The following is a 25,752-nucleotide window of genomic DNA, read 5'->3' as shown; positions in this document are numbered from 1 at the left end:
AAGCATTTCAAAACAACCTGGAATAAATTCTGGACATTTTAATTGCTCTTTGTCCAGTTTTTATTGCCTTTTTTCTATAAATAATTTATCTTTCATTCCTTTTACTTAGGGCATCCTGGGTTCAGGATTTGCTCTCAAGGTACAGCAGCAACAGCGTCAGAAGCACATGATCCGAAGACGGCAGCCAGCAGCCACACTCATCCAGAGCTTATGGCGTTGTTACGCAGCAGATGAGCATTCCATGTCTGTTGCCACATGGAAGATCCATCAGGTGCCTCTACCCAGCCCACCCTCGTAAGTATTAACTCTTACATACAGCATGCAAGAGAAATACACAAATAAATGTACATAAGATCACTAGACAATGTTCTGTTTGTATCAAAGATATAAAATTAATAATTTTGGTGTAATACTTATAGTTATACTGCAAGTATAACTTCTTTGTTTACAAAATACTTACTTCCACCCCAAACACTTCCAAGATTATTGAATTTTTTTAATTGAGTACTAAAATGTATCTCCATGTTATATATTGATTTTACATCTCAACAAAGTCTGCAGTATTAAGAGAAAAAATGGTATCAGTAACTTACAAACACAACTGCATATTTTCTAACATAATTATATAGGTGAAGAGGCATAATACATCTTTTTATGGAGCCTATACCAGTATAGGTTCTGTCTGTGATTACAGACCATGTTATGACTGTATAATTATGTTCTTTATGGTTAAACAGCCAATTACAGACATAACTAGGATGATAAGATCAAAATGCACTTTTCTGCTCCTTGTTAGTTTTCTACCAGGTCATCTAAACCCTTTCAGTTAATAATTTTAGATGATTACACCAAATCTTTCTTCCTTGTACATGTAGCTTCTGTTCTTATCATACAACTGATACTTCTCCCTCTGAATCTTGTATTGTGTCTTCTTTCATACCTACTTTCCTTTTTTCTTCCCTTTTTCTTGCTTTTTTATTTGTTTAATGTTGCATGGACTCGGAGCAACCATAGCTTTAATTAAGACATAGCCCCAGCGTTTGCCTGGTGTGGAAATGGGAAACCATGGAAAACCGTCTTCGTAGCTGTTGACAGTTAGGTTTGAACCCAATCTCCCAAGTGCAAGCTAACAGCTACTTGTCTTGAACTGCATAGCCAACTCACTCTTTTTTTTTTTTTTTTTTTTTTTTTTTAATCTTACCTATCGGACCTCCCTCAGTCTACTCTTGTTTGTCTTAAAAAATTAAAAAGTAAATTTGTGTCCTTGTTCTGAGGTGGTGCATCTCTTTTTAGGCACAACCCCAATGGAGATGAGCTGCTTGTGCCTTTTCAATCACATACCAGGCATCCTTCTTCCTCACCCTCTATATGACTTAATGCCAGGTGGGGTAATTGATGAGTGACCATTACCTCTGCCTGTTCTTCCATCATTCTTCTCTGAGCACTCTGGGCCAGTTTACACCTCTACTCTCCACTGTTTCCTCTACTTTGATTATCCACCTCTTCCTTGGTTTTCCCCACAGTCTTGTTCCAGCCCTCCTGACAATCATAAACTTCTTGCATTACCAGGAATCAGTCCTATCCGTGCTGTAATGCTACATACCATCCCCACTGCTGGAATGCTGGTCTGATAGACCATTGCATACTACAGTCGGTCACCCCTAGTAGTAGTAGTAGTCTTTTGTTGTTGTGGTATGAGGGATATTAATAGCACAGCAAAATTATCCTACAGCTGCGTATGTTGAATGGTCTGCAGAAGAAGAAGGAGGAGAAAGAGTAGAAGAATAAGAATAAGAAGCTGCATATGTCATCCTTCATGACAGGGCTTATAAGAGGCATTTTATAGCAGAATTATGCTTGGCTACATACAGCAAAGGTATCACAGAAATGCTTCTGAAACTTCCTTCGCTTGCATAATCACCAGATTTATCATGCATCGAATGTGTCTGGGAACCACCTAGGGTCTAGGAGTTTGCTCAATCCACAGGAGAGATATGCTGCAGGTTACCATACAAAATCTGTATGCCTCCATGTCCATCTGTATCACATCTTGTATGCAAGCTAGAACTGGACCTAGAGGTCCTGGGTACAATTTGTATTTATCCAAGGGCTAAAATGGGGTTCACTCAGCCTCTTGAAACCAACTGAGGAGTTGTCTGATATGAGAGGCAGATTTGGTGAAGAAAGGAAAATTGTACAGGTGATGATGAAAAGAAAATATGGTACTAAACTTAATATCCTATTCAACTTGAAGAAAATGATCTTGTCTGTGAACTCATTGACTATGGGCTTCAAATCCCCTCATTTATACTCCTTGTAGTCTCTCAGCTATATCTTTGTCTTATAAGGAGATCACCATAGGTTTCAAAACACTGATCAATATGGTTTTTTAATGAGTAATAGGTTTGATATAGTATACTAATCCTTTATAAATGATTATTCTACACTACCTTTGTAGTTGTCATTCCGCTTTTTATGTAAGCTTTGTCTTTTTGGCAGCCTCCAAATGGGGGAAGCAGAAATAAATATCTCTCTCTCTCTCTCTCTAGTAAACCTCTGCAAAACTTTTGTACAAACTTCCCTCATTAAGATAAGAAATAGTTTATTAGAAATCAACACACTGAATCTGAACACACAGTAAGTTGGTTCAAAAACTCAAAAAAGAAGTTCATTGAACAACAAATATATTAAAAATAGAGAAAAATGACAGCCAGCAATTTCCAAGTCCATGCATTTCAAATGTTCTGGGTATTTTCAGATTAATATTTTATAAACATATAGCAATAGAATTGTGGGAAACTTGGGAAGGATATTTTCAGGAAGCTTACATCAGATTCATGTTTTTTGGTATGAAAGAATAGTGAAATACCAAATTTGAGCCATATGCAAAAATAAAAATTGATTTTTCACTCAAAGAAAGGTATTCAAAGAAGCCAGGAATGGCAATAAAATTTTTAAAATTCTGCCAAATGGAACAATGCTGCATGATCATTTTTGGTGAGCTGGCAAAGGTATTTTCGAAGAAAATTAAGGACTTCATTAAAGCTTCAGGAAAGGGTTAAATCAGCACAAAACTGTGTTTCGTCTCGCATGGTGTTGGCTCATTTTTTCCTTGTTGGACATTAACCAATTTTGAAATATTTTTCATCATCGGAAAGAAAAAGGAAAGAGCTTTGAGATGACACATACAACACTAAAATCAGATGTGTACTTTGGAAGTTATGAGCCACCAAATTCGGAATTCAAAAATCCCACTTGGAATTTAGGCCAATTGATGAAATCAATGAATTTTGGGAATATTTTATTTTAAAATTCAAGTAATTTCTCTTGTATTTTGGTGCATGGAATTTGAAAATGTCATTGCTTCTTTTTCTTTTTCTTTTTTTCATGAGAAGTCATCCAGTGAGGATAAAGGGAAAACTCTGATATGATTTATTTTTATTTTGCACCGCACATATAGGGGCACATATTCTGAAAGGGTTAAGTCACAAACTCTGATTTGTAGTCTAGATATCCATTTTTGTAAGTTCTCAAACGTTGCCCATTTTGGTAAAAATCAAATTCGGGTAAGTGCCTGAGAGACTGTGTAGAAAAAAATGAAAGAGTCTGTGTAGAACAAAAGGAAATTATTTTTGGGAGAGGGTTTTCCTTTGTTCCTTCAATTCATTTTTTAGCCAAAATGTGTATTAAACACAACAGTATTTAAATTTGTCAAATTGATTTTGATTGATACACCATGCATATGGATTGACTCAGTTTTCACATAGATGAAGTTTCTTTACAAAAGAAATATGCTTACATATTCAGTTAAATGCTTAGAATAAAATGTACTGTGATAATTCGATTAGAATGACTTTATAAAATAATATTTTGGTCAGATGAGTGTATAGACTACATTTTCATAAACCAAGCCAGATAAGCAAAGAGAGCAATGGAAGACTGACTCATGTATTGGGAATTCATTTGACAGAAGTGGATGGGATGTAGATGATACAAGTAATTTGACAAGTAGCAAATTTTGCTGGATCACCCAGTAGTGGCGATTAGGGGGTGGGAGAAAAAAATAAATTTTTATTCCATTTCAACCAGCTGACTTTTTTTAAGTTTCAAGAGACTGAGGAACCTAAAAGTTATTAAACATCACCTGAAACTATAAAGTATACAAAAAAAGCAATTTGTATAATCCATATTGCTTTTCTAAAAGGTAATTCCTTCCTTTAATTTCCTTAATTATTAAGAAAAATAGTGGGAATACACACAAAATGTCGTTCATTGCGGCTTACTGATTACTACAGCGCAGCAGCTTGTAGCATTGTGCTATGAGGAAGGGTAGCAGGAGTATATTTTTTGCCAACTGAGGTATACTTCACCCTCTTGCTGTGCCGCATTCATCAATCTCGCAGTCTCACTCAATAAATGTGTCTGTGTAGTTCTATCCAGTGTCTGCTACTTTCTTAGTGTGTAGTCAAATACCGAATGGCTTTGTAATTGTATAATCACGCTGCACTTCTGTTTAATTGTAAAACATGTGTAATTATTGTCCCTTTGGTGAAAGTTTTATTGTATAGTAGTGTTATTACTGTACATAATTTGGTAGACTTAACCTTTATATCTCTATCAAAATTCCCTCAGAGAGCATTAAGAAACCATTTTGTAGCTTTTCTTTTTCAATTAATATGCCCCCCTCCCCCCTACTATAGCCCCTAAACCCGGGTACTTTTTACTGTCCATAAATTTTTGTGCTCCCCCACTTCTAACTCCCAATCGCCGCTACTGGGATCACCTATCACAAAAAAAATGTCTTAGTGAGAAACAGCTCATTGATGTAGGCTGTATGGCTTTAGAGGTAGAGTAGTTCCATCCATGCAAGTTGCTCAAAGTCAGCATCAACCTGATAGCACAGAGAAAGAGAGAGAGAGAAATCCAGTAAGCCTGTAATGCTAGGCTGTGGAAGTGAACATTTGGCTAGATTAGGATCAGAGCTTTCAAAGTAAAGGCATTACTGGTTGTTTGTAGATTTAAGGTAGATCAAGAATTTTATGGAACATTTACAAAGATAGAAATGTCCAAGGAGGCAATATTAATCCTAGAGATAGTTAATAAAAGGGGCTGCCTAGTAAAGCCATGCTCGGTTCACCTGAAGAGACTTTGCTTTAATTCCCCGTCGGGAAGGTAAGAAAATTTAAGAAACAATATTTCCACTTCTGGAGTTGTACGTGGCCCTGAGATTTGCTCAGCCTACATCAAAAATGACTACCAGATTAATTTCTGGGGTTAAAGGCAGCCAGACATAGAGCTAACCATTCTATCCCACCTAGTGCCGAAGTTATGGAAAGTGGAAGTCTTTATCTTCCACTCCTCCAAGGGCCTTCATGGCCTGTATTGAGAAGGCTTTGCTTAGCTTTTGCTAGAGATAGGTAATAAAAGTTAATGGTGAAAAATAATTTGTGGCATTCATGGAAGTATTTTACAAAGTCACACTTGAATCTGACTGTGGATTCTTCTTACTCATTGACTGTCAGTGTTATGTCGACATACGTTATTTTCAATCTTCTCCTCTAATTTGTGTGTGAATTTTCATGACCTTAGTTAGGTAAGTCATTCTTCCTCTCTATATTTACTTTATCCAGCTTGATGATAATGTTTTTCTTACTTTATAATTATTCTTTGTACAAATTTAAGGAGCTTTTCCAGTAAGACCACAAGCAGTTCATCGACCTTCCTTTTTTCTTTTAACACTCCTTTTCCAGTGCCATCAGAACATTACCTAGGTATTTTTCCTTTTGATCTCTGTTTTCACAACCTTACATTTCCGTGATTATCTATAAGGACAATCATCTTTTCCTGGTCTGTCAACAATGATCTCAAATGAAAATCAACACGGAGCTACGGTATATAAAAATTAACTCAATCCAGTTAGTTAACAGTATGTGAAGCTGACATGGCTGTAGAATGGAACAGGAAGAGTTTTTTTTTATTGTATATGTCATACTTTACTATTTGAAGATGACTTTAAACTGCTTTGACTTTGTTGTGGTCATTGGCTGAAAACACGTGACCATAACAATCTGTGGTTTTATACATGGCTATGTTAGAATAGTTCTGTAGTTTGATGTTTCTTAGTGTTCGGATAAATGGATAGATCTTAAAGTTTGAAGAGCAGACACAAATGGTAGGTAGCTTATGAAGAGGATTGAGAATTGGTAAAATGTAAGTGTGATTTTCATAATGAACTATAGATTACCTCTCATTCAGTTTTTCTCAAAGTATTATGAAGAGAGAATATATTAATCATGAGGAAAAGCTGACAAATTAACTAAATATTAGGTAATCAGAATCTTCACCAAACACCAACATAAGCTACCTGACCGTGAACATTGAATTAAAAATCTATAGTAATCTTAGAAGTGAAACTTCCATGGTGTGTAGAATTATTTAGCTCTTTTTCCGGGTTGAGCCATCTTCTTGTGTTCTGTACATTCCATAGATAGATTAAGAGATAAAGACCTCAACATAAACACACAGGATGAACCTCAAATTACATAACAGCGCTGGCAAGTCCCACTACCTGGCTGTGACACATAAAATGAATTTCATTAAGTATTGTAAAGGTGGAACATTTGACCAAACCTTTTAAGTATGACACATACATTCCAGAATTCTCATGAGACAGCCAGGAGGCTTACGTCAGCCAGAGAAGGTAGGATATATATAAGGCCAAGGTCAGGAATCACTCTCGTAGTGTGATTGCTGCCTGGGAGACTGATTACCTCGGATCAAGTAGGGGAATTTCAGTCCCCTTGACAAAGAATACTGCAATGTATTCGAAACATCGGCAAATGTACAGAAAACAACAACATGGTCCAACCCAGAAAAGGAGCTAAAGAATCTATAACAATATTTATACTATGATGACTTTCAGCAGTAACTATTTTGTAAATTTGTTTTAGTGAGCCTTGCAAACAGCCATCATTGTTATTTCACCAGCACCTTTGTCTTCTTTAAATTCCAAGAATTCTATCCATTTTCTGAACAGGATAGGTTATTGTGTTGTGTAGTACTATTACTATTGATAACATATTCAGAAATAGTCAGTTCCACTGCACAGTCACCAGAAAAATATCACAATTTTTTAAATTTTTATTAAATAACATTAAGTTTGTAGAGAAATAATAGGTACCATACCACAGTGATTTACAGCACTGCATTATTTAAACACTGCACCACACTGCTTTATCACATAAGAATTTCCTTTTCAAAAAACAGATGTATAGCCATAAATTTTGCTATTTAATACTAGAGAAAATCAAGTCACCTTGTCTATGTGCACAGCTTTGGTGCATACTACACTGCTATTTTGCTCCTGAACTTTGTGCTACATATGAACTATTTAAAACATTCTGCTACAGACTACTGCTACTACTTTCATATTTCATATTTCTATGAAACTCTATCTGAAATATTCTGAACTTCCCTGTAAATAACTAGGGAGAAAAACGGTAATTATAGCTTAGATACAAAAGAAAATAGCATGATTTTCAAACAGAAAGATCCAAAAATAGGTTCAGAAATACTCATCATAATGAGAAGAATTAAAGTAACTATTAAAATGTAATTGTAATCAAAAAGAAACAAGTTTCTCACGTGATTAACTCTTGTGGGTAGGTCTTCATTGATATGGCATTTTTGATGCAAAGTACTGAGCATGTTTCATGAATATTTTAATACAATAACCTGGATGTTTAGGCATTTACAGTAGATGACTTAAAAGAGGCAATAAAAAGAATACAAAAGAATACAGTATGGTATTCCTTTCACTTCAAAGATTATAAGGCTGTTAGGAAATATAAAACTAAACATAGCGGTAATTTTTGATGATGGGTTGTTATGTTTTAGCTCAGAAACATGTTCATTGATTGATAAGAGTGGGATGGTCATCGTATTCATTTTATGACAAAATGTAAAAGAATTAATAATAAGTTTTAGAATTTTCTTTCTGGAATATTCCCTAAACTACTCAGAAAGAAATAAAGGATGCAAATATTCTACAGTAATATTCTTAAAGCTACCTTTGATCAGTATATATTGTGTTATATTTTAGTTGAAACTGAATTTGAATTACCGTATTTACGCAAATAATCCCCGCATACTTTTTTAAAAAATTTGAGGCACGAAATTGGGGTGTGGATTTTATTTCTGTCAAGGTTGGCAACACGCTCCTGTTTTACATAATTTTCAATGTTGGATGTACAGTTTTGCTTTGTGTAACTACAGATAGAAGGAAACTGCCCCCATGTGTCATATTTAAATGGAAAACCATTCAGACTTTTAATTCAAAACTGCCTTTACATTAAAAAATAACTTTACAGAGTAATTTAAATGTGAATGTTCTCGGCGTCACGATAGAACACATCTTCCGAAACATGCAGGGGTAGCTTTCCACACTTTTGCTCGCTTCGGTGTGTCTACAGTGTGTTTCATAGTTGCTAAGTTTGAGTGAAATCTTAGTTCATTAATATTCAGCGTTTTAAGGAATGTCATAATATCACGTAACAGGCATTGTGTGGAGGAACAGAATCCGCGAACACTGGCGATGCCAACTGTTGGCGAAAAAGTGTGGCTCATAATTATAATCAATTCGTATGCACCGAACAATATTGTCAATGCCAATGAAACTGCATCTTTCTCTTTTAATGCCGAGATCAAACGGACTTATGGTTTTAAAGGAGATGGAGTCACTGTACTGTGTTGCAGTGCAGACACAAGCGAAAGACTTTCTCCCCTCGTCATAGAAAAGTTGGATAAGCCATAGTGTGTCCGTGCAAGTACAAGGCATCTAAAAATGCAAACAGTCCAGTAATTCTATGAATAAAGCACTTGCACAGGGGAGCCAGCATAATTTGTCCTTGTCTTTGAATCTTGGTTTTTTCTTTCGTTGCATGAGATTATGTTTGTCAGTGATTTATTCAAGTGCTTTATTTGAATAATGTAAATGCATCTTGTTGGATACATTTCGGAAACAGTTTCTTCTATGGCATTTGAAAGAATTAAACTGTGAATCAAGGTGATTCCATGCTTTGAAGGGTCTTAGAATACTTTATGACGCAGCAAGGTTTGGCATTTCTCGAATTACGACACAAGTGCCATGACGGGAAATCGTCACTGTCCTGTGCTGCAATGCACACGGAAGACTTCCTACTTCCTCCCCTAGTCATAGGAATGAACGATAAGACACGGTGTTTTAGGGGCATTGGGTACTTTCCGTGCAAGTACGAGGCATCTAAAATGCATACAGTAATCCTATGAATAAAGCACTTGCACAAGGGGAGCCGGCATAGATTTCTCCTCGTCTTTTGAATCTTTTTTTCATCCAAGTGCATTATTTGAATACTGTAAATGCACTTTTTTGGACACATTTTGGAATAGTACTTTTTTTTTGTGGCATTTGAAACTTTTAATACGTGAATCAATGTTAATTGCATGCAGTTTGGTGTTAACTAAGGTTTATGGAAACGACCGTTGGAGGGAATTACAACAAGATAAACTACTAAACAACTTTTAATCACGATCATCGATTTACATCCCTTTCAATCATACATTTTTAAATCTGCAAATTCAATGTATGGTCACCAACATCAACAAGAGCTATTTATTCAACAGCACTCGTCGTGGTCAAATGACAAGTATTTAAATTTCATGAAGATCAATATTATCCTGTTACAAGTAAAATTATCAAATCAACAAGATTTTTGAATCTTTATAGACTCTTATCCTTAAGGGATATAAAACTTTCACCAGATCTCACTGCAAAAAAAAAAAATTAATAATAATAATAATAATAATAATAAAAATAATAATAATAATAATAATAATAATAATAATAATAATAATAATAATAATAATAATAATAATTAAAATTTAGTTCTTAAAATTGAATTTCCAGTCTTTCTAATATGTTAGACATGCTACTTGTTTTAAGTATTTTAGAACAACTCATTCTACCACAATTTTAATGTGTCTCTCCTACTAAACCCAAGTTATTAAGACATGTCACCAAAGATTCTGGATTTTATGATACTGTAGTAAATTAAGTTTGAGTTTATGAAATAATTGTTTAATAGTTCTTGAGTCATTGTTTACAAATGTAACCATTCTTTGAGATTCAGATTTGGTTGATCCAGTCACAAGTTCAATATCAAATCGATGAGATCTTTGAATCTTTATAGACTCGTATCCTTCAATCAGTTCAATCAATACTGATCTGCATTTAGGGCAGTCGCCCAGGTGGCAGATTCCCTATCTGTTGCTTTCCTAGCCTTTTCCGAAATGATTTCAAAGAAATTGGAAATTTATTGAACATCTCCCTTGGTAAGTTATTCCAATCCCTAACTCCCCTTCCTATAAATGAATATTTGCCCCAGTTTGTCCTCTTGAATTCCAACTTTATCTTCATATTGTGATCTTTCCTACTTTTATAGACGCCATTCAAACCTATTCGTCTACTAATGTCATTCCACGCCATCTCTCCGCTGACAGCTCGGAACATACCACTTAGTCGAGCAGCTCTTCTTCTTTCTTTCAATTCTTCCCAACCCAAACATTGCAACATTTTTGTAACGCTACTCTTTTGTCGGAAATCACCCAGAACAAATCGAGCTGCTTTTCTTTGGATTTTTTCCAGTTCTTGAATCAGGTAATCCTGGTGAGGGTCCCATACACTGGAACCATACTCTAGTTGGGGTCTTACCAGAGACTTATATGCACTCTCCTTTACATCCTTACTACAACCCCTAAACACCCTCATAACCATGTGCAGAGATCGGTACCCTTTATTTACAATCCCATTTATGTGATTACCCCAGTGAAGATCTTTCCTTATATTAACACCTAGATACTTACAATGATCCCCAAAAGGAACTTTCACCCCATCAACGCAGTAATTAAAACTGAGAGGACTTTTCCTATTTGTGAAACTCACAACCTGACTTTTATCCCCGTTTATCAACATACCATTGCCTGCTGTCCATCTCACAATATTTTCGAGGTCACGTTGCAGTTGCTCACAATCTTGTAACTTATTTATCACTCTATAGAGAATAACATCATCCGCAAAAAGCCTTACCTCCGATTCCACTCCTTTACTCATATCATTTATATATATAAGAAAACATAAAGGTCCGATAACACTGCCCTGAGGAACTCCCCTCTCAACTATTACAGGGTCAGACAAAGCTTCACCTACTCTAACTCTCTGAGATCTATTTTCTAGAAATATAGCAACCCATTCAGTCACTCTTTTGTCTAGTCCAATTGCACTCATTTTTGCCAGTAGTCTCCCATGATCCACCCTATCAAATGCTTTAGACATGTCAATCGCGATACAGTCCATTTGACCTCCAGAATCCAAGATATCTGCTATATCTTGCTGGAATCCTACAAGTTGAGCATCAGTGGAATAACCTTTCCTAAAACCGAATTGCCTTCTATCGAACCAGTTATTAATTTCACAAACATGTCTAATATAATCAGAAAGAATGCCTTCCCAAAGCTTACATACAATGCATGTCAAACTTACTGGCCTGTAATTTTCAGCTTTATGTCTATCACCCTTTCCTTTATACACAGGGGCAACTATAGCAACTCTCCATTCATCTGGTATAGCTCCTTCGGCCAAACAATAATCAAATAAGTACTTCAGATATGGTACTATATCCCAACCCATTGTCTTTAGTATATCCCCAGAAATCTGATCAATTCCAGCCGCTTTTCTAGTTTTCAACTTTTGTATCTTATTGTAAATGTCATTGTTATCATATGTAAATTTTATTACTTCTTTGGCCTTAGTCTCTTCCTCTGTCTCGACATTATCCTTGTAACCAACAATCTTTACATACTGCTGACTAAATACTTCTGCCTTTTGAAGATCCTCACATACACACTCCCCTTGTTCATTAATTATTCCTGGAATGTCCTTCTTGGAACCTGTTTCTGCCTTAAAATACCTATACATACCCTTCCATTTTTCACTAAAATTTGTATGACTGCCAATTATGCTTGCCATCATGTTATCCTTAGCTGCCTTCTTTGCTAGATTCAATTTTCTAGTAAGTTCCTTCAATTTCTCCTTACTTCCACAGCCATTTCTAACTCTATTTCTTTCCAGTCTGCATCTCCTTCTTAGTCTCTTTATTTCTCTATTATAATAAGGTGGGTCTTTACCATTCCTTACCACCCTTAAAGGTACAAACCTGTTTTCGCATTCCTCAACAATTTCTTTAAACCCATCCCAGAGTCTGTTTACATTTTTATTTACCGTTTTCCACCGATCATAGTTACTTTTTAGAAACTGCCTCATGCCTGCTTTATCAGCCATATGGTACTGCCTAACAGTCCTACTTTTAAGACCTTCCTTTCTATCACATTTATTTTTAACTACCACAAAAACAGCTTCATGATCACTAATACCATCTATTACTTCAGTTTCCCTATAGAGCTCATCTGGTTTTATTAGCACCACATCCAAAATATTTTTCCCTCTGGTTGGTTCCATCACTTTCTGAATCAGCTGTCCTTCCCATATTAACTTATTTGCCATTTGTTGGTCATGCTTCCTGTCGTTCGCATTTCCTTCCCAATTGACATCTGGCAAATTCAGATCTCCCGCTACAATCACATTTCTTTCCATGTCGTTTCCCACATAGCTGACTATCCTATCAAATAATTCCGAATCTGCATATATCCTTAAAGGATATAATTTTTTTTTACCAAATCTCATTACAAAGGAACTTTCAAATTTAGTTCTTAAGATTGAATTTCACCTATGTCAAAGATGTTAAACATGCTACTTGTTTTAAGTATTTTAGAATAACTCATTCCACCACATTTTTAATGTATATCTCCTACTAAGCCCATGTTATTAAGGCATGATCAAGGTTTATGTATTTTATGATATTCTAATAGAGTAATTTAGGTTTGTGAAAAAATGTTTCAATAGTTCTGGAGTCATTGTTTTCGAACATAACCATTCTTCGAGATTCAGATCTGGCTGATGATGCTCTGTAAGGGAGCGAAACATGTCCCACAAATAACTTGTCAATTAATGAAGATATTTTAAATGTGACAACATTATAATGTATTGAACAGGTGGATTAGAATAAAAACTTTGTTATTACAAATAACACATTTCAATGTGGATTAAAACATGAGATTAGTCGCTTGCAAGGGTTGGCATTTCCGAATTATGAGTTGGCGGTTAATTCAAAATCACGTAATTCAAAGTCACATTTTTGTGTCCCTCCGACTTCAAATTAACGAGATTTTACTGTATCGCAAAACTAACAAACGAGTTCGCAGTTGTGTCTGCTTCAAGTATATACATTGCATGAAAAGAATTATGCACCACTAGTAGTATTACTCTCCAAGAAAAAAGAGATTGCGTGTGAGAAGTGTTTTAGACATGGAATGTGATGAATTTGTAAGTGATTTAGGAGAGGATTCTAGTGATGCAAGAGGCAAAGAATTTTCCAATCTTCAGGGAATTGAGCCCATTACAAGTTCAGATTAATGAAATACTTGTCACGTAAGAAGGTTTACTTGCTAATTTTAATGGCAAATATATTTTATAGCAGTGATAATGCATTTTTATCATCTCAGATACGTCCAGGCAAAGTAGTTATATCAGTCATGTTCATATTTCCGTAAATATCATGTGGAACTTGAGGAGTGATATGAAATGTTTGTTTATGCCTACATCACTCTTTCCCTGAGAGAATTTTAGTTTATTTCATTTTTTTAAATTAACGTTCCTAAAATGAGGGTGCAGAGATTATTCGGCAGCGGAGATTATTTGCGTAAGTACAGTATTATATTATTCTTAAAGCTACTTTTAATCAGTATATGTTCTGTCAAATTTCAGTTGAAATAGATTTTGAATTTGAGAATGCAAATTGTTAATGTTAGAATAAATTTACTGTTACATCATTCCCCAAAATCAAAAACAATAGTTCTCTGTATTTACAAGTCTTACGTTTGCAGTTAATGTGAAATGCAACATAATTCCTGGGTTGGGTTAGACTTTAGGTATGTTGCTTCACAACTTACCTTCTTTCCACATCAAAGTACTATGAAAGCAGGATAGGGACAATATACATTTAGCTGTAAAATGTGAAGTATAGGAAAATTATTTTTACGTAAGTGTACTCTGCATGTGTATAATTTCATACTAACATCCACTAAATTTCTCTTTTTATTTCTTCACCAAAGAAATAAATGAGGAAAAACTTGTTAGAGCCACTTAATGTTGTATTGTTGTTTTTTATTTCTGTATGTAGAGTATTTCTGTCCCATTTTGGATGACATATGTACCATTGTACACTACAACACAAAATATTTGACATAATAGTCGATGGTGATTTCCCTCTGCATCTTTATACCATTAAAAATTTCTTTCCTTCATTGTCTGTCTTTTTCTGTTTCTTGTGTGCTTGTCTCTGTCTATGGATGACAGAGCCAAGATAGATGACATTAACAAAGCCGTCGAGAAGATCCAACACACATCATCCTTAATGTAAGTGTGTGGTAGCCTCCCCCAGCTGAGTAGCAGCCGCTTGGTATCATAGCATTGTGCACAACCTGCATTTCTCTAGATATTGCTAGATGAATTCATTTAATTTAATTTTCTAGTAATATAAAAATAAATAAATGAGGTTTCATTTGCAGCAAAAGAAAGTTGTACTTTTTACAGTGTTGTCATAAGAATGTGCAATTAGAGCTGTTAGCTATTTCTTAAAATTCTACTTATATAAGGCTTAAAGGTAACTGGTGTGAATGATGCCTAGATTTTATGTTAATGAAAGCAATGAGAACATAATGTTTCAATTTATAACATTCATTCTTTCCAAAATGATTTTCATTATTTCTTCCCAAATACTGTATCCAAATGGCTAGAGAGACTAATATGCAAAAATTAATTCTTAAAAAGAATCTATTATAAAGGTTCCATCTATTCAAATCTTTAAATCAACCATTTGACCCGTGAGGGGTCGCGTCCGGTCGTTTCAACCATTTCTGTTTATTTTGATCAATCCTTCCGCAAACACTGTTTGTTATACTTCCTACCCTCAGTACCTTTCAATGGACTCGTCCACACTACTGTCACACCACTGTTATCCGTCTCCACACCATCGGTGAGTGACAAGCTGGCTATCCGGTCGTTTCATTCGCACGCAACTCCTCACGTCACCTGTATCCATTCTATTCAACCATACACGACTCATGGCGTAGACTTATTCATAATGCGGAAAGTGCACTGTTATCATTCATTGTTGAGTAGAGGTAGAAGGAGCATTGTCTAGATGTGTATTAAATGAAATTGAACATCACTTTAACCCGATGAGTGCTACGCCCGCCTATAGACGGGTTGACGCGGCCGGTCCACCACTGCTACACCCGTCTATAGACGGTGCTTGAGAATGTTAATTTTTTTGAGTTTCTCGGTTGACTTTCGAGCGCAAATTTGATCTCTGACATGTTCTGCCATCTGTTGGGCATTATATAGAACTAATTGATCAGAGATTATAGCTTTGGGAAGTAACTTAAAGAGCTTTTTGTGGACATCTGTGGAGTTCATCTGTGATATAAACAAACATGGCGGAACAACAATCCATTTGCTCTTGCAGCGATGTTACATCGGATCACAGAATCTTTCAGTAATTAACCACAGCAGAAAGTGATGATGGAAATGATCGTTTTAATGAATTGTTAAGCGATTTTGAAAGTGAGAGTGATAGAGAGAGTGCCGAAAATATTGTATGTGAGAGAGAAACAGAGCCTCCTTCTAAACGAAAGAAGAAAAACACGGTGAGTACAAAAGCTATTTTATCACTATATTCATGGCGGACGGATTACTTTTCTTCACCAGAGTTTCAAGTAAATGTTACAGGCTCTGAGAGCCAAGTAGTGTTTGATGACAACCCGAAAATCATTGCTTTTTAGAAACTTTTGTGCCAGTGGAGTTGGTGCAGGTAGTTGAACAAATCGGCATCACAAAAAACAGTAGAAAACATTTAACTATCACCACATTCCAGGTTTGGAAATTATTTTAAAATATCAACTTATATACTTCTAAGAAGTTACATGTATTAGTGGCCTACAGATTTTAGGAAATAATATTATTTTGGGCTCTTTACTTTGTATAAAGATAATGCACGCACGGGCACGTAAGTGTAATTTTGCTTTCTCTCAAAATAATATTGAACATAAGTGTAGGATTTTTCCATTTGCATTTAGATTTATAAACAACCAACATTTATAAACATTTTAAGCTAATCACCCCACTGATAAGTTAAAAATTGAGGCTTCTACAATTTTTTTACATACGAATGAAAAAACTTAGCACTGAGGTACCAAACAGTCAACTGGTAACTCAGCACTTAAAAGGTTAAAAGTATTTTCCATAAATAGAACTTGAATTTTTATTTTCAATTTCATCAGCAAAAGGCAATCGCATTATTATAATTATTATGTTAAAAAGTGTGTGTCTGTGTTTAAATAGTATTATTTATATTATTGTAACAATATATAGCGTATTACGTAAGCATTTGGTGTTTTATTGATTTCCGGTCAAAACGACCGTACGCGACTCCTGACGTTAAACTCGGCTCACGACCCCTCGCTGGTTAACAATTAAAAGGTCATACCTAAAACTAGAACATGTTTTGGCCTTCTTGTTGTCATCCTCAGCTAGATTCTATTAAATAATTTAACGACAATACACTGACGCGTTAAAAACATGATATAACACATTGAAACATTTTTGTACAAATTAAAATAATTAGGCTCATTATTCTATTTAAAAAATATGTGTTTGTTGCTTGCTTCCTTACTTAAAAAGTTCTTGGTTGATGAAAACTTCATCGAAAATCTGTTGATTAACACATATGATGCACAAATTCTATGCTATACAGGATATACATATAAAAACATTTTTGTACAAATTAAAATAAACAAGTAGGGGTAGGCTGTGGATAGTACGGTCATAACTTCCACGTTCCTTGGAATATATTTGTCACTGTCAGAGTCAGAATTTCACATGCCCTGATGAAGGCCAATGCAATTTGTCTGAAAGCTCGGCTTCGTTAAATACAGATAGTGGCTTTAATCCAGTTACACATTTATTTCTTTATGTTAACAACCACACTTTTTTTATAGAACAATGTGCCCATTTATTTTAATTTGTACAAAAATGTTTAAATATGTATAACTTGTATAGCCTTATGTTGACCAACAGATTTTTTATGAAGTTTTGATCATCCAAGAAATGTTTAAGTAAGCAAGCAACAATCACACATTGTTATAGAATAATGAGCCTAATTATTTTAATTTGTACAAAAATGTTTCAATGTATTATATCATGTTTTTAATGCATTACTGTAATGTGATTATATTATTTAACAGAATCTAGCTGAGGATGCCCCCAAGAACACCAAAACATGTTTTAATTTTTGGTATGACCTTTTAATTGTTAAATGGTTGATTTTAAGTATTGAATAGGTGGAACCTTTATACGATAGTAAATTCTTTTTAAGAATTAATTTTTGTTTATTGTTATTGTCAATATGGTACCAACTATGAAATTCATAAATTGTAATAGACAACCTTGTGTCATAACTGACTTCTAAAACTGAATAATGGTCATGATTCATTTGGGTTTTGTTAAACTCCTTGGCTGATGGTTCGTATAGTGGTTTTCAGTTCAGAAGGCCTGGGTTTCGATTCCCAGCTGAGCTAGGGATTTTAACTCTATATGGTTAATTTATCTGGCTCGGGGTCTGAGTGTTTTTGCTAGTCTTAATACACACCTCTTCATTCGCTACCATCCATCACAGAAATACACAATAGCGAATAAATCCCTTCACATTGGTTTGGCATCAGGAAAGGCCTCTAGCCTTAAAACTGGGCTTAATCCATGTGAGGTGCTGATCCCTAGTAAGCTGGAAGAGGCCAGGAAGGAGAAGAGGAAGATTATTATTTTGGGTTCATGCCATGTAGAATGAGACAAATTACAGGGGAACTTTATGTTTTGCAAAGACTTTCTTTCATGTTCTCAGAAGTGAACCTAACTTCAAATGAGATACAGTAATTTGGTATTTCATTTTATATCTCACCATCTCACATGATGTTTCAAGGCTAGAAAATCAGTCTTATGAATCTGTGTATCCTGATCTGAAGGGTAAGAAAATTCACAAACCTTCATGGTGTAAAGTTTATACTTAAAGAAGCAAGAATGGCACATTTGGTGGCCCTCATTGCAAAAGGTTACATTGAAAATCTGCCATAGTTCTTTTCTTCTTAAAGATGATAGCATATACACAAAATTAAAATCAATACTTTATCCTCAGACAGTGTTGCTTCAAGGTTGTTTACTTTTAGCTGTTGTCATTGATTATTGTTCTCTTCACTGCATATATGCTACTTTCCCATTATTTTTATAAATGCATTGCTACTTCTTTTACAGTCAGCTATATTCAAATGGATAGAAATGTTCATAGAGTGAGGTAGTTTATAAAACAGAAGTTTAAAACTCACTCTAATTATTTTTAAAATTAAAATGTGAAATATTCCCTCTAATTTTCTGAAAAATATAAGTTCTGGCATGTATGTTCTTTATTTTTAAATATGAACATAATTCGAATTGTTATTCAGTAATGAATTATGATTTTTGAAAGAGTGGCTGGAGTTACCCCATGCTTTGGGGTAACTTCGGCTGCCATAAAAAGAACTCAAGATGAAATTTTCTTTGATGTAGTGTTACTTCGGCCACCGTGAATGTTTTTTAAAACCTGCAGAATGCCCAGTATCAACAGTCACAAACAAATTAAAATGATTTGTAGTGAAACAGATGTATAGTGGTCAAATTGACATTTTCCCCAAAGAAGAAACTATTTTATTTAGCCTAAGCATACAAGCATTCTATGATATTACAAATTACAAGTTGTATTACATAAATATTTGTAATGGTACAAAAGATAATAAATAAAAGGTACGAAAATCATAAAGCCCAATCGTATGGAGAGAAAAGGAGGTCGGAAAAGAAGCAATCTTCTAGACTGTCCTCATAATACACCGTCATTCAAGTTCTTAAATGTGTATCGTCCATGTCAACTGATATTCATCTATTTATCATTGAAAATGGGAACCGTCTTTCCCGTCCCTTTTGAGATAAACTACCCCATTTATTGTTATTGTGCCTTTATTAATCTCTTTTAAAGCATTCTTGAAGTAAACAGGATTGTAAATACAATACCCACGGCCGCGTAATGTTTTCCTGTATGTTCTTAGCATGGCCGAAGTTACCCCGGAAGAGGACAACTTTTATCACAATATTCCCTGAAAAACCTATTTGAATAAAATGCATCAAAAAGTATTGATCAGTTACCCAGATGTACTTACATTTTGACCCCATAAACCACTGGAATGGAGAATTGAATGCTGGGGCTAGAGAACAGTTTGTTTTTTTGCTGTTACCAGACAAGACAATACTCGGGGCTGCGAAAAAAATTGTTTCACTCAACAATGAGCCCGCCAATATTCTTTGGACTACCTAGTATTGATAGTGCATTCTATTGTATGTGCATTTTTGTTGTTGCAAGTGGTTCATCTTTTTCAGTATAGGAGGCAGGAGAAAATAAGTGTTGCTATTTGTCGGAGACTGAAGTTACCCTGTGCGGCCGAAGTTACCCCACTTCACGGTACTTAGAATTATACATATATAATGGTCCTCAGGTGATTATATTAAGAGGACATCATGAAATACAAATAATGGCTTTGGAGGCTGTGTAATAACTACTTAATCTGTGAACTTCAGTGGCAGAAAACTGTGTGCAAAATCTAAACACATGTTTACTCTTGTCTGGTAAACATGAAAAAATTATTAACACTTGCTTCATCATTGATGTGTTTACATTACATTTTCAACAGATCTGCATTTAGGGCTGTCCCTCAGGTGGCAGATTCCCTATCAGTTGTTTAACTAGTCTTTTCTGAAATAGCCGGGCTGAGTGGCTCAGACGGTTGAGACGCTAGCCTTCTGACCCTAACTTGACAGGTTCGATCTTGACTCAGTCTGGTGGTATTTGAAGGTGCTCAAGTACAGTATGTCAGCTTTGTGTCAGTTGATTTACCAGCATGTACAAATACTCTTGTGAGGCAAAAATTCTGGCACCTCGGCATCTCCGAAAACCATCACAGTAGTTATTGAAATGTAAAAACACTAATCTTAACATTTCTGAAAAAAATTCAAAGAGGTTGGAAATTTATCCAATATCTCCCTCAGTAAATTATTCCAGTCCCTAGTTCCTCTTTCTATGAACAAATACTAGCACCAATTAGTTCTCTTGAATTCTAACTTTATTTTCATATTTATATACATTTATAATTATTAGGTTCTTCAGTCTTCCAAAACTTATTTTGAATTATTACATTTATAAACTATCTGAAAACAGAAAACATGTTAACAGAATCATACCTGAAAGAGAAACAACTTAATTAAACTCTGTTAACATTTATTTTCTCTTTTGAGGTACAGTCGTTTATAAATTTTATTCAAAACTAGCTGATGTACCCGTGCTTCGCTACGGAATTCTACATTGTATACAGAATTCTAGGCTAGGTAGTGTACACGTTGTGAGCAAGATTGTATTAAATTGCGTAGCTCTTAACGTTACCCTAGAAACGCGATGGGGAAGTCACTAAACGTCTTTTCTCATATGAAGACTGTGTTAGGGAATTTTCAGAATTTTCATTGTAATGATAGGCCTGCTTGCCTACCATCAGTCACCACCAGGTTGGGGAGTTTTCATTATAATGGCAGACACTCACTCTCCACCAGCCATTTTACATCCTCAGAAAGACTGTCTTAGTGTTTTTTTCCAACTGAAATGAACATAGGTCATTGCAATGATGTCAGTAGGAATGGCGCGATTAAAAGCAATACTTTCATATGAAATACTCCATCAAATGAAAGACCACACACTTTCTCACTTTTAACGAACAGTACTATGCTGGAATTCCAGAGCTGGAATGACCAAGTCGCAGACAGTTCTGATCCGCGAACACTCTTTGTCTTTTTTCTCCAGTGCGGGGGGAGTGGGGGGGGGGGGGGGGAGGCGAATAGTGGAGAGTCCCAGGGCAAAAACTATGCCTTTTTACTAATCTGTTTCCGAGGAGTACCCGATGAGTCGGAAAATCTCAATTCACTACAATGGGAACGGAAAAACCTATCTGATTTGGAGGCATTTTTTTCCTCCAAGCCAGAGGAGAAGCCCCCTCTTCACTGCTAATTTGGAATCAAATGAATGTAGAATTTAATAAAAGTGAAGAGGAAGAAGCTTTTCTTAAGAAACGGCTCTTTTCAGGGTTGACTTTTAAGTTATATAGTGAATTGTGGTGCTTTAATTGGAAATAGGCTTAAATAGTAATTCTAGACCAGGTCATACTACTGCTATAATTTGAAATAGGCTTAAATAGTAATTCCAGACCAGGTCATACTACTACTACTACTACTACTACTACTACTACTACTACTACTACTACTACTACTACTACTACTACTACTACTAAGTTAGCCTCTGCCGTAAGTGTGCATACAGCTCATTCAAAACAGCGCGTCAGAGTAGGGATCGAATAACTGGAATACTATGATGAACCAGTGTGTTACGTACCTGCAGTATCAGAAAATGTATGAACCAGAGGAAAATGTAAATGAAAACCTACAACCTATTTTCCAGTCATTGACCGGGTCAGGAATGTAATAAATGAAGCATATATATAGGCTGTCAGTACGATGGGTTCGCCACTCCCAAAGTGATTTATTAATGACTGATAAATGCTATGAAATGAGAATGGAGAGTGTTGCTGGAATGGAGTGACCGGGATTTGAACCACCGTTACCAGCGGTGAGAGGCCGACGCGCTGCCGTCTGAGCCACGGAGGCTACATGAACCAGAGGAATGGCATGCTAAAGAAGAAAGTTTTCCAACTCCCCAGCTATTTCCCGCTAATGTTCAGTCGGGCTGTTATACTCGGTACGCAGTAGTAATCCCATCTATCGGAGTTGAGCGGGACCATAAGAAACGAAGAACATCACAACAAACAATGGTCAATGTAAAGTTATTGTTGATCAGTGTTATGCGCTTTCGATATTGTAGGCCTTCTGAAATACCACTCTTATAATAGTCGGTACAGTAAAACTGAATGAATCATAAATGATCGGAAATTGTATTGTCTATAACTTTTGTTATGTAGTACTTTTCGATAGCACCAATAACATAGGTACCGGTATTTAAAAAATTATTTTAGGCGCCTTCCCCTAAACTACCATATCATCTCGGGCGAATAAAATTATTTACAGCCTAGACTGTAGTTTCTTATTCCTCGACTCTATATAGCGGTTTCCATTAAATTCTGTTAACCCATTTTCTCGTGGCTTGGCGTTAGCAACAAAACTACAAATTCATTAATATCTCTGTTATCAGAGCCGGTACGGTAAAAATGTATAAGACATAATTGATTGGAAATTTAATTCTATATAACTTTATTTATATAGTATTCATCGATAGGACCGCTAATAATATAAATATTCGAGAATTAAATTTAAGGCCTTCCCCTAAACTACCATTTCACTCGGCGTGAATAAAATTATTTATAGCCTAGATTGTAGCGGTTCATCCCCCGAGTTTACATACCGATTTTCATTAAATTCTCTTCAGCCGTTTTCTCGTGATGCGTGTACATACATACAGACAGACAGATAGACAGACAGATAGACAGACAGACAGACAGAAATTACGGAAAAGTAAAAAGTACATTTTCTTGTTACCATTAATACAGAAATACCATTCTTTTCAAATTCTGAGTAATGTACAGACAAAACTCTTATTTTTGACAGATTGAAGATCCTAACAGTTAAAAACTGAAAAGTGATGGCTTCAAATATCACCCCCCTCCACAAAAAAAAAAAAAAAAAATTCCTACCTTCAAAAGCTCCATTCAAGTAATCCTGGTGAGGGTCCCATACACTGGAACTGTACTCTAATTGGGATTTTATCAGTTACTTACATGTTCTCCCTCTCTTTTACCTCCTTACTACAACTTGTTATACCCTCAAAACATTTGAAGAGACCCCCCCCCCCCACAGCACATAACGCCCTTGAAAAGGCCTTGGCCTGCCCAGCCCAAAGGCCTGCAGATTACGAGGGGTCGTGTGGTTAGCACAACGCATCCTCTTGGCTGTTATTCTGGGCCATCTCACCGTCAGATAGCTCCTCAATGCTAATCATGTAGGCTGAGTGGACCTCCAACCAGCCCTCAGGTCGAGAGTAAAATCCCTAACTTGGCCGGCAATCGATCCTGGGGCCTCCATGCGAGAGGCAGGTATGCTACTCCTACACCACGGGCCAGCATTTGAAGAGATCTGTAACCCTTATTTACAACCTCATTTATGTGATTATCGCAATGAAGATCTTTCCTTATACAGGGACATTTTTTTATCCGTACAGTGGATTGCTGCTTGCCCGGTCCCCTGTGCTGCAAGCCTGTCTCCCGCCAAGCACTTTGCGGCCAATGCTCGCCCAGCACTGAGTCATAGAGTGTTTTTGCACAAGATTTCCTGTAATTTATGATGGTATATGTATATATACACGCTTTTGTAATGAAAATGGCATTGAAACAACACACTGAGCACTAAACATGTGAACACTTGACTAAACTGAACTTACGCTGATAAAGCTCTCAGCAGAACACATGTGAGAGAAACTTGTGGTGCTGAGGGGCGCATCATGGCAAAGTGCTTAGCGAGAGACAGGCTTGCAGCATGGGTGACCAGGCAAGTGACAATCCCCTGAAGAGATTTTAAAAAGTCCCTGTACTATCACCTAGGTACTTACAGTGATCCACTTGAGTTACTGTCATCCCATCAGCATAGCAATTAAAATTGTGAGTACTAATTTTCTTTGTGACACAATCTGACTTCATCCAGTTTATCAGCATACCATTGTCTGCCATCCCGCAACTTCGTCTAGGTCCTTTTGAAGTTGCTTACAATTCTGTTACTTATTAATTACTCTATACAGTTACAAGTAACCATGCTCATATTGGTCTGTATTGACTATATAACTTGGGAAAAAATATATATAGATTAACCAACTTATCAATACACAATATAATCTAAAAAGATTATTTATCTAGCATATATAGACATGTTTCAGCTCTTGGAGCCTACATCAGCACATAAACACTTAAATAAGACTAATAGCACATAAGTAAACACTTTTGAAAAGAAATTATGAATCTAGTAATGACATATATCTTGATGATCGAGATAATTCAAAACAAGCTCCAATATTTTTTCCCATAATACTACCTTGTGGAATCCCTCTTGTGGAACACGATCAGATAATGCTTCACCTACTCTAATTCTCATACTTTCTAACAGAACCACTTGATGGCATTGCTGTTCTGGGGAAATTTGTTCTTCATTTGAATCAAGAAGGAATTACTCCAAGTTATCTGCTGATGGATGCATTTCCTATAAATAGTGTAAAACATTTCAGATTTAAAGAACGATGGAATCAGGGTAAAAATTCAATGTCTACTAGAAATGCTCATATTTGCCATTTTAAGAACAGGGTGAGTTCGTTGGGTAAAATATAATTTTTAATTTTATTCACATTATGAAAGCCCTGCATAAGCAGGAACATATCAGGAAGAAGATTCACATTTACATCAAATGTAGGCTAAGAGAATGTAGGTTCGTGCACAATGCTGGACTCCTTTTGCTCTGGAATGTAGATCTGCTGTGCCTTCTTGTCTGTAGACAAACTGTTAAAGTAGCTTGATGGGCAGTGTGTGGGAGAAATTTAATAGATGATTATTGAGTGATTATCACAATATACATTTTTTATTACAGTGCTGATCAAACCTATGTAATTAAATTATCTAAACTGATAGAATGTGAAAATGTTTTGAGGTTCTGGTGACATAAATGTTATGCTCCTAAAAACAATGATGATCATCATCAACAACATGTCAAGGGAAATAAATGTAAGCTGAAATCAGTTATGAATGATTGTTATAAATATATTATGTAATTTAGGGCTTATTGAACAAAATCTTTTATCATTTTTTCATTTATAAAGTATGAGTTTCGTTTGCATTTAATTCAAATTGAGAGGAATCTATTGTAATAGGCTGACCTTAAAGTAGTATTACAAAAATGACTTGTTGAGCATTTCTTTTATTATGAGCTACAAAACAAGTCTCATTGTTGATCTCTGAGTATGTGTTTTGAAGGTACAGGTAAATGTCTGCATTTCACATATTGACTCCTATTGCAGCTGTCAAGAGTGTGATTACTTCCTAGGGAGCAAGCAGTGTACATTTTCTTTCATTAGAACTCTTTTATTCATTATCCATCCTCTTCTTCTTGGCTGGTGTGGTTAGGGAAGTTGATTCTAGACTATTGTGTTAGAAATGCATTTCCCCTTGAAATAGGCAAACTTTCAAAGTAGAAATCTCTAATTTTATTATTTTAATTTTAAACTGTAACTAAGACAAGATAGTTGTTTGTTTGACTGCCCAAATTTCATGAGACTTATTGTTATCCAAATGATTATCTCAGAAAATACCAAAACGGGAGCAAGCTTTTAGATAGTGTTAATCTATACTAATATAATAAAGAGAGAGAGAGAGTGTATT

At 35.6% G+C, this 25,752-nt stretch overlaps 1 protein-coding gene across 1 annotated transcript in view; it reads left to right on the top strand.

Moving 5' to 3' along the window:
* Positions 1–25,752, top strand: part of LOC136879341 (potassium voltage-gated channel subfamily KQT member 1) — a 916,827-nt gene that overhangs the window by 674,272 nt on the left and 216,803 nt on the right. Inside the window, exons 7-8 of the mRNA XM_067153158.2 lie at positions 110–294; positions 14,507–14,566. Of these exons, the coding sequence (XP_067009259.2) occupies positions 110–294; positions 14,507–14,566 (245 nt within the window). The remainder of the gene's footprint in view (positions 1–109; positions 295–14,506; positions 14,567–25,752) is intronic.

The sequence above is a fragment of the Anabrus simplex genome, chromosome 8 (genome assembly GCF_040414725.1).
Source record: "Anabrus simplex isolate iqAnaSimp1 chromosome 8, ASM4041472v1, whole genome shotgun sequence".
Classification (NCBI taxonomy): Eukaryota; Metazoa; Arthropoda; class Insecta; order Orthoptera; family Tettigoniidae; genus Anabrus; species Anabrus simplex.
The sequence above is the reverse complement of the archived record's forward strand: the minus strand, read 5'-3'. Positions and strand labels throughout refer to the sequence as shown.